This window comes from Myotis brandtii, unplaced genomic scaffold (assembly GCF_000412655.1).
Source record: "Myotis brandtii unplaced genomic scaffold, ASM41265v1 scaffold71, whole genome shotgun sequence".
NCBI lineage: Eukaryota > Metazoa > Chordata > Mammalia > Chiroptera > Vespertilionidae > Myotis > Myotis brandtii.
This window is the reverse complement of record NW_005370787.1, coordinates 6,224,553-6,233,223: the sequence shown is the minus strand read 5'-3', so window position 1 is coordinate 6,233,223 and position 8,671 is coordinate 6,224,553. Positions and strand designations below refer to the sequence as shown.

The window sequence follows — 8,671 nt, the reverse complement described above, 5'->3', positions numbered from 1 at the left end:
TATTATATTTTTTATTGATTTCAGAGAGGAAGGGGGAGGTAGAGAGAGATGGAAACATCAACGATGAGAGAGAATCATTGACTATCCTCCTGCACGCTCCGAGATGGAAACATCAACGATGAGAGAGAATCATTGACTAGCCTCCTCCTGCACGCTCCCTATTGAGCATGGAGCCCACAACCCTGGCATGTGCCCTTGACTAGAATCAAACCTGGGACCCTTCAGTCTGCAGGCTGACACTCTATCCACTGAAGCAAACCAGCTAGGGCAACTATTTAGATTTTAGAAAGATGGAAACATCAACGATGAGAGAGAATCATTGACTAGCCTCCTCCTGCACGCTCCCTATTGAGCATGGAGCCCACAACCCTGGCATGTGCCCTTGACCAGAATCAAACCTGGGACCCTTCAGTCTGCAGGCTGACACTCTATCCACTGAGCCAAACCAGCTAGGGCAACTATTTAGATTTTAGACTATTGCTCCTCAAATACTTATAGGTGGCCTAGGTCTTGCTACTATAATGAGATCCCAGATGAGGGATAGGTGAGGGATAAGTGAAGAATTCTGCATAAGCACCTGGCTTGTGCAATTTCCTGGACATTGTTGTCATTCCTTGAGATAAGAAACCTAGGGCATATTTGGAGAAGAAAATGGCATGGTGTGCTTTACATATATAGGCTTTGAAGGGAAATGTACAAAGATAAATATTTAATAGGCTAGTGGCTACAGTAGTGTGAAGTTTTAAAGGCAGGTGTGTGCTGTTAAATTTATGAGATATGAATGAATGCATAGTTAAAATTGCAGAAATAAATGAGATTATCCATGAAGATTGTGTAGAGTAAGTATATAATTTTTGTTTGCCTTTTACTTAGCTCAAATTTTCTCATTCTGTTTCTGTGACAGAAGTAGTCCCAAGGTTTAAGACATTGACTGTAAATAATGAATTAATTTTGTCCCTAAGTAACTATAATGATATTAGTTATGACCAACCTTGTGAGAATATAAAAAAAATGACACAAATAATATCCTATAGAACTTCATTTTGTTTCAAACAACTTGCTTAAGAAAGACTACTATAGAGATAACAGGTACTCAGTTATAACATTCTAATTAGAATTAATGTTATGACAACTAAGATAAAATATAAAAAAACTACAACACTACAATTCAAAGTATTACTGTATTTTAGCTATAAATTAATACATTTTATTTCTACATGTATTATAAACCCACATTGCTTTTTTTTGTCTTAAATGGGCAGATGTCTTTTAAAAGAAATTAGAAAATGAAAGTATTTTATACTTGCATGTATTTACCATCAATTCCTTCTGGGTTCCATTTCCCTTCATCTTGAAAAAATTCTTACAGCATTTATTGCAGCATAAATCTAATGTCCTCAAGTCTCAGATTAGGTTTATATGAAAATAACTATATGTATTTACTTTCATTTTTGGTGGATATTTTCATTAAATATAGGCTACTGAGTTAGTGGTTTTTTGTTTGTTTTATTGTTCAACATTTTAAATATGTTTTCCCATTAATCTCTAATCCCCATTGTTCCTAATGAGGAGTCAAACATCCTTCATTTGGTTGATTTCCTAACAGAGGAGAGGGGGCAGGTGGGGACTTGATGAAAGAAGGTGAAGGGATTAGCCAAAGAACATATAGGCATAACCCATAGACACAGACAACAGTGTGATGATAACCAGAGGGTAGGGGGAGTGGGTTTAGGTGGAGATGGGCAAAGGGGAGGAAAATGGGGACATATGTAATAGGGTCAACAATAAAAAAAATAATAAAATTAAAGTGGAAAGTATATTTTAGTTCATTAATTCCATTTTTAAATTTATATTATAGATGATTCTCACCATAAATGTATACCTATTATTATTCAAATCAGCTATATCTTCTTTATGTTTTCCAGTTTTGAGATGAAATTGCCAACACTTAACTTCTTGAAGTTTATACTCTCAAACATAATTATAGTTATGTTAATGTCAGTTGATTCTTAGTATTCTAATAATAGAAACCAACTTTTGTCTCTAGAGACACTAAGCTTGTCCAAACCCCATTCAAACCCCAACACCTCTTTCAGAATAGGCGATGACTTCACAATAAAAGTGGCTCTAAATACTAATTTCCACTTTTTTTTAATGTTTATGCATTCTATCACTGACTGTAATCTCTTCAGTTTATCCCACACATCCATGTGGTGCCTAATATATTAATACACCTATAATATTTACTAAAATTTAATTAAGTTTTTTAAATAGGCAAATGACATAAAGGAATATCACATATAGAGAAGAAACAATACAATATACAGATGCTGTATTTTTCAAGAGTATCAGTAAGTATGTGCCTCAGGAAACCTTAGGTATTGTTTTTGTTATTTAAAATTCTCTTCAATTTTTTTGTGATATTGAAAATTATATATAGTTTTCTAGTTTTATTGAGATATAATTGATGCCTCTAGTTAACAATGCTGTATATTGTATTTGAAAATTATATTTTTTGTGTATTTTCTAGTTGTTAGTTGCTCATAGAAGAAATTCAATTGATTTTTTAATATTATACTGAGCTCACATCTAGCAACCTTGCTAAATTATTCAAAATGTTTGTAGATTCATTTGTATTTTATGACATCATATCCCTGCAAATAACATTAATTTTATTTTTCCTTTCTGATGGTTAGACATTGTAATTATTTTTAGTGCCTTATTTCACTAGGTAGGAATGTCAGTATAATATTAATTCAAACAGTAATGGGCTCCATATATTTGAACTAATAGGAAAAGACAGATGCAATCATTCTTCTATTTTAATTTTGCTGAGATTTTTCTTAAAAATCACAAACAGGGGTTGAATTTTGTCAAGAGATTTTTCCTGTATTTTTGAGATGAACAAAAAGTCTTTCTTTGGTTTTAACACATTAATATATTTAACATGCATTAATATATTTAGTGTTACATTAAAATACATAAATGCATTGATATTATCAGGTTAATATGTCTCAATGAGGCAAATCATACTCATTGAATTTCAAATGTTAAAATCTTACATCTTTAGAATAAATTCCACTTGACCATTATATATTATTTCCTTTATATATTGTTGGAACTGTTAGGCTAATGTGTTTCTTATATTTTAAAAAGTTGTTTACATTTTGTTCATGAAAGATATTGGCCTTTAACTTTCCTGTATTTTAATATCTTTGTCTGATTTTGCTGCCTCATCTAATGAACTAGAAATATTTGCTCTCTTCTTTTCCTTGGAAGAGTTGTATAAGATTGATATTATTTTTTCCTTAACAATTTTATATAAAGTCACTAGTGAACATATTTGGGCCTGGAGTTTTCTTTGTGAAATTAAAATAAATTGAACTATTTAGAACTATTCAGATAATTTTTATTTTCTATTTTTGACTGAGAAGACTTTCCAAAAATTTCTTCATTTCATATAACTTGGAAAACATTGTCATAAAAATGAAAGCAATTCAAATATTCTTCAACTGGTGAATTAATTAAAAAACTGAGGTATATTAACGCATGGAACTCTACTCAGAAATATAAAGAGATAAACATTGAAATTTGCAATAACATGGGTGAATTTCAACTGCATTATGATAAGTAAAAGAAACTACCAGGCTACATACTGTATGCTTTCATTTATATGACATTCTGGGAAAGTCACATTTATAGGGACAATGTTTGTTAGGGGTTAGGACTGCGCTAGGAGTGTGAAAAATTTCAGAGACTGATAAAATTGTTCTATGTGTTGATTTTAGTCATGAGGAATAGTTAAAACTCATGGAACTGAAAGGAGTTTTTAGGGGTGAAATACAGTAGGCAGCTTTAGGAAATTTTAGGTCCATGTAAAAAGCACAGGGCTAAAGAGCTATAAAAAGCACATTTCCATAAGATAAGGAAACTGGGAGCAGCAGAAAATACACTTCCATAAGATAAGGGAGCTGAGAGTAGCAAAAGGCACACATTTACAGAATAAAGGTAAGGAGCCCCTCATTCAAAGAGGGAGGAAAAAAAGCCCAGAGAGAATAGGAGAACAATAAGGGAGAAGAAGGAGGGAACCTCACATACTTTACATGAAACTTGAGCTCAGGAGTTGCTATAGTGACCAAATCAAGGGAGAATAGTGACCAATCAGAGGTGATAGGAAAGCACAAAAAAACTGCAGCCTTTATAAACCATGGAAAAAGGGACTGGGTGGGACTCTTCCCCCTCCCCATATGGGAGTCTGTGCTTGTTTCTCAATAAATTTCCACCTTTGCTATACCATCCTCCAATGTGGTTTCATTCTTCGACTTCAACCGACAAAGAGCCCAGGAAACCATCCTGCCCAGGGGAACACTGAGCATTTCCAGTCCAAATTTCCCATATCATAATGGTTTAATCACTTAACAGAGCAATATTTATAAAATCATATCTCATCTTACTATTCTACTTCCACTTATAAAATCCCTTATTGTATCATATAAAAAAAAGGTTTTTTTTGTTTTGTTTTGTTTTCCTTTGCTTGGTATTTAAGTGATCACCTAGCTAATAATAACTGCTATGTATAGGCTTTATATACTTTATCTCTTCTATCTACAACTTCTGAGATATACATTACCCTATTCTAAGATAAGAAAGCTGAGTTTGACTGTCCGAAGTTACCTACATTGTCACTAATGGAGCTAGGATTCATACTCAAGTCTCTCTTAGTCACTTATCATTCATATATGAATCTTCCCTATTTCTTTATATCCTTTCCAATGTTTGTCATACAACCTATATTCTAGTCAAATAAAAGTATCTTTTTGCTTTTCCTACATAACCCTGTCATAATATCATTCTTTAAATGTATTCTTCACTCTACTCGAAACAGTAATTGTGGATTATTTTCTTGGCCCAATTCAATTTGTATTTAGGGCAGTGAGAGTATCCATCTCTTAGAAACCTTCACTGAGGCTCAGTGTCTGTGTCAGGTACCTCTCTTCTATGCACTGGGAGAATGCTATGCACATCACCATCAAAAAATTTACCCCCAACTTTTGTCATTGTTTTCTTGAATATTTTCTATAGTACAAAGGGAACTCCTTGAGAAGAACTTTCTCATATTTTTATAGCACCAAAGGTTGACAAATGGTGCCAGCCATCTAGAAACAAATAAAACACGTTATTGAGTAATTGAAAATGAAGGATTAATGTATTTTAATGTGGTTAAGACCATACTGAGCTCTTAATCCCCAAGTTCCCAGGTGGACTAGTGATACTATCCATCATGGCCCAGTGATATGTGTTTGGATCATGAAGCTCTTTTTCTGAAGGCCCCACTACTTTTGTTTAAGTTTTGGTATATATTAGAGAACTCCAGAACTGCAGTTGGTTTATATCTTTTTTCTTTGGATCTTAATTCTACACTCCCCTTCTCACCTACTTTAAGACCTTCTGATTTTATAAGAATTATTAATGTCCTAATATTTTAGTAATATTTCCTTCATTCTATCTCACCTACTTTAAGACCTTCTGATTTTATAAGAATTAGTAATATTTCCTTCATTCTACTTGAGAATTATTCATCTTCTTTGATAAGCAGGATAAATGTATTTTTTGTTTTTGTTTTTTTCAATCAAGGAAATATTAATTTTGTTGACAACATAGCTCCACATGATCAGCAGAATTCCCTAAGATTCTGGCCACCTGGTCTACACACTCTATACAATCCTCTCTTCTTGAGTGTGGGTAGTGTTAGGGTTTGGCTGGTGACTCTCAGGCTGTGAAAGAATTCACAATTGAGAGAAGAGATAGATGCAGGGAGGAAGTTTATTTTACTTTCCACAAAGGGACAGGCCCAGTGCAATGCTAGTCAATACAGGTCAAGAAACAAAAGGTGGCTTCATCTTTTCAAGAGTAATGGCTGCTGTTGCTAGGTGACAAGAAAGGGATTGGGGCTGAAGTTGAGCAGATACCAGGGTCTGTCTTGAAAAGTTACAATTTGTTTGTTTCCCAGGAGACAGTCCGGCAGATGTCCTAGAGAGGTGTCTTATCAGTATTTTTCCCAAGCCTGTAAAACATGCTTAGCACAAAAGTTATGAAGAATTCAAAAGAGGCTTTTTTGAAGGGGAGGGAGGAAGGGAACTTGCTACTAGCTACAAATCCTTTGGTGTGAATTATCTCTGAGTTGTAAAAACATGAGGTAGGAGGTGGATACAAGAACATAGTCTTGAGAGTAGCTTATCTTATCTTGCAATTTGAAAAGAAGGGCTTTGAATCAGAGGAGCTAACAATCTTGCAGTTTAATTACCAGCTGCTTCTCATTGATTGTGGAAGGCTACAGCAAGGAAAAAGAAAGGCCCTTTTGCTGTCCTTACAGGTAGGATCTCTAAAGATGATGGGATACTCACCCCTGTGGTTGTGTTGTACAAGACTCCATCCGTCATAGCCGTCTAAGGGAGATTCTTTCCTGAATTTGGGAAAGCAAGTTTCCATGTTGTGAGAGGGGAGCATGGCTTGGACCTGAAGGGTAAACTCCAGGGGCTGAGAATAGCTGCTGGCCAACAACCACCGGAAAACAGGGACTTGGTTCTACAACTAAAAGAAACTGAATTCTGCCCTAGCTGTTTTGGCTCAGTGGATGGAACATCAACCTGTGGACTGAAGGGTCCTGGGTTCGATCCTGATCAAGGGCACATGCCCGTTGTGGGCTCCATCCCCAGTAGGAGGAGTGCAGGAAACAGCCAATCAATGATTCTCTCTCATCATTGATGTTTCTAACTCTCTTTCCCTCTCTCTTCCTCTCTGAAATCAATAAAAGCACTTAAAAAAAGAAACTGAGTTCTGTCAAACAAACACATACACACAAAAAACACATGAACTTAGAAATGAACCCTGAATTTTACATGAGATGGTGGTCTCTGCCAACACTTTGAATTCAATTAGTATGACCCTGAGCAAAAGTCCCAGAGAGCCTATATCTGAACTACTGAACTATGAAACTCATATAGTAAAGGTGTGTGTCCTAAGCTGCCATGTATGTCTAGCTTGTTACACCAAAATAGGAAACAAATGCACTGTTCCTCATTCATGTTAGTAACCCTATGGACATTGCTAGCCTTGTACCTAACTTCCACATTTCTTTGTTAAAAGTGAAACACATTTTAGAGTTATTGTATGGTCTTTTCCTTTTTCTAAGGAATACTGACCTCAAAACTGCCGACGTGCTGTTCGTACTGGTCTCCATGAGATCTCAGAGTTTTTGCTTAACAATGCTTTCCTCTGTGCCGGAAGCCAATCCACCCTTGCTGCTTGACACAGTCGCTGCAGGGAAGAAACATCTGCACAGCTTATGTTTCAAGGGACCTGGCGTATATGGCATATGTTTGCTCCCCCTTTTAACGCTATGTGTTCTAACCAGGACCACCTCCCCGAGAAAGGTTGTTTCCCCAGGTGAGGATTTTTCCCTGGAGTTAGGGAGGGAATAAAACCCCTTAACTAAGTGCCAGGCGGGTAATTAATTGCTTTAACTATGAAAAATCACCCTTAAGCTACATAATCTTTACTTGGGATAATTTCCTTCAGTTACTTCCTTGTAGCTTAATAGAACAATAGGGTAACCTTGGAATAGAGATAAGAAATGCCCTAACCTTTGGAACAGAATTGATAGGATTAAAATCAACTGGTATAAATACAGATGTAACAACACAACAAACACAGAACTTGGCTGGAGATCCTGGCTACAGAACCTGGCTAGGCTGCTGGTCCTCTGAGGATAAATCCCAGCGCTGTTAACTTGGAGGTGTCCAGGGGGCGGGCAGGGAGCTGGGGTGGGGGCCGTGGCTTTGGGCGCTCCCCCCGCTTAACCAGCCTTGGGTCCTCCTCAGGTCTTGGATGTACTAGTGCCTCTGGCCAAGGCCTGCTAACCAGCCTCTCCGGGGTCTTCGCCTCTGGTATAAATACAGATGTAACAACACAACAAACACAGAACTTGGCTGGAGATCCTGGCTACAGAACCTGGCTAGGCTGCTGGTCCTCTGAGGATAAATCCCAGCGCTGTTAACTTGGAGGTGCCCAGGGGGCGGGCAGGGAGCTGGGGTGGGGGCCGTGGCGTTGGGCGCTCCCCCTGCTTAACCAGCCTTGGGTCCTCCTCAGGTCTTGGATGTGCTAGTGCCTCAGGCCAAGGCCTGCTAACCAGCCTCTCCCGGGTCTTAGCCTGCAGCGCCGCTTGCTCCCTCCTCCTGCTGCTCTTCCTCCCCCTGCTCCCAGGACGGCAGGATGGCTGTGCAGGGCACACCGCGCTTCCTCCTGACCTTCGATTTTGACCAGACCATCGTGAACGAAGACAGCGACGACTCAATCGTGCACGCGCTGTGCCAGCGGCTGCCAGAGAGCCTGCGCGCCACCTACCGTGAGGGCTTCTACAATGAGTACATGCAGCGGGTCTTCAAGTACCTGGGCGAGCAGGGCGTGCGGCCGCGGGACCTTCGTGCCGTCTACGAGGCCATCCCCCTGTCCCCGGGCATGGGCGACCTGCTGCAGTTTGTGGCCAAGCAGGGAGCCTGCTTGGAGGTGATTATCATCTCGGATGCCAACACCTTCGGCGTGGAGAGCAAGCTGCGTGCCGCCGGGCACCTGGGCCTGTTCCGCCGCATCCTCAGCAACCCGTCAGGGCCCG

The 8,671-nt window shown here is 38.5% G+C and overlaps 1 protein-coding gene across 1 annotated transcript in view; it reads left to right on the top strand.

The window, feature by feature from the left end:
- The first annotated feature begins 6,940 nt into the window (after positions 1–6,940).
- LOC102263881 (phosphoethanolamine/phosphocholine phosphatase) overlaps positions 6,941–8,671 on the top strand; it is a 2,062-nt gene continuing 331 nt past the window's right edge. The window contains exons 1-2 of the mRNA XM_005882404.1: positions 6,941–7,009; positions 8,209–8,666. Of these exons, the coding sequence (XP_005882466.1) occupies positions 6,941–7,009; positions 8,209–8,666 (527 nt within the window). The remainder of the gene's footprint in view (positions 7,010–8,208; positions 8,667–8,671) is intronic.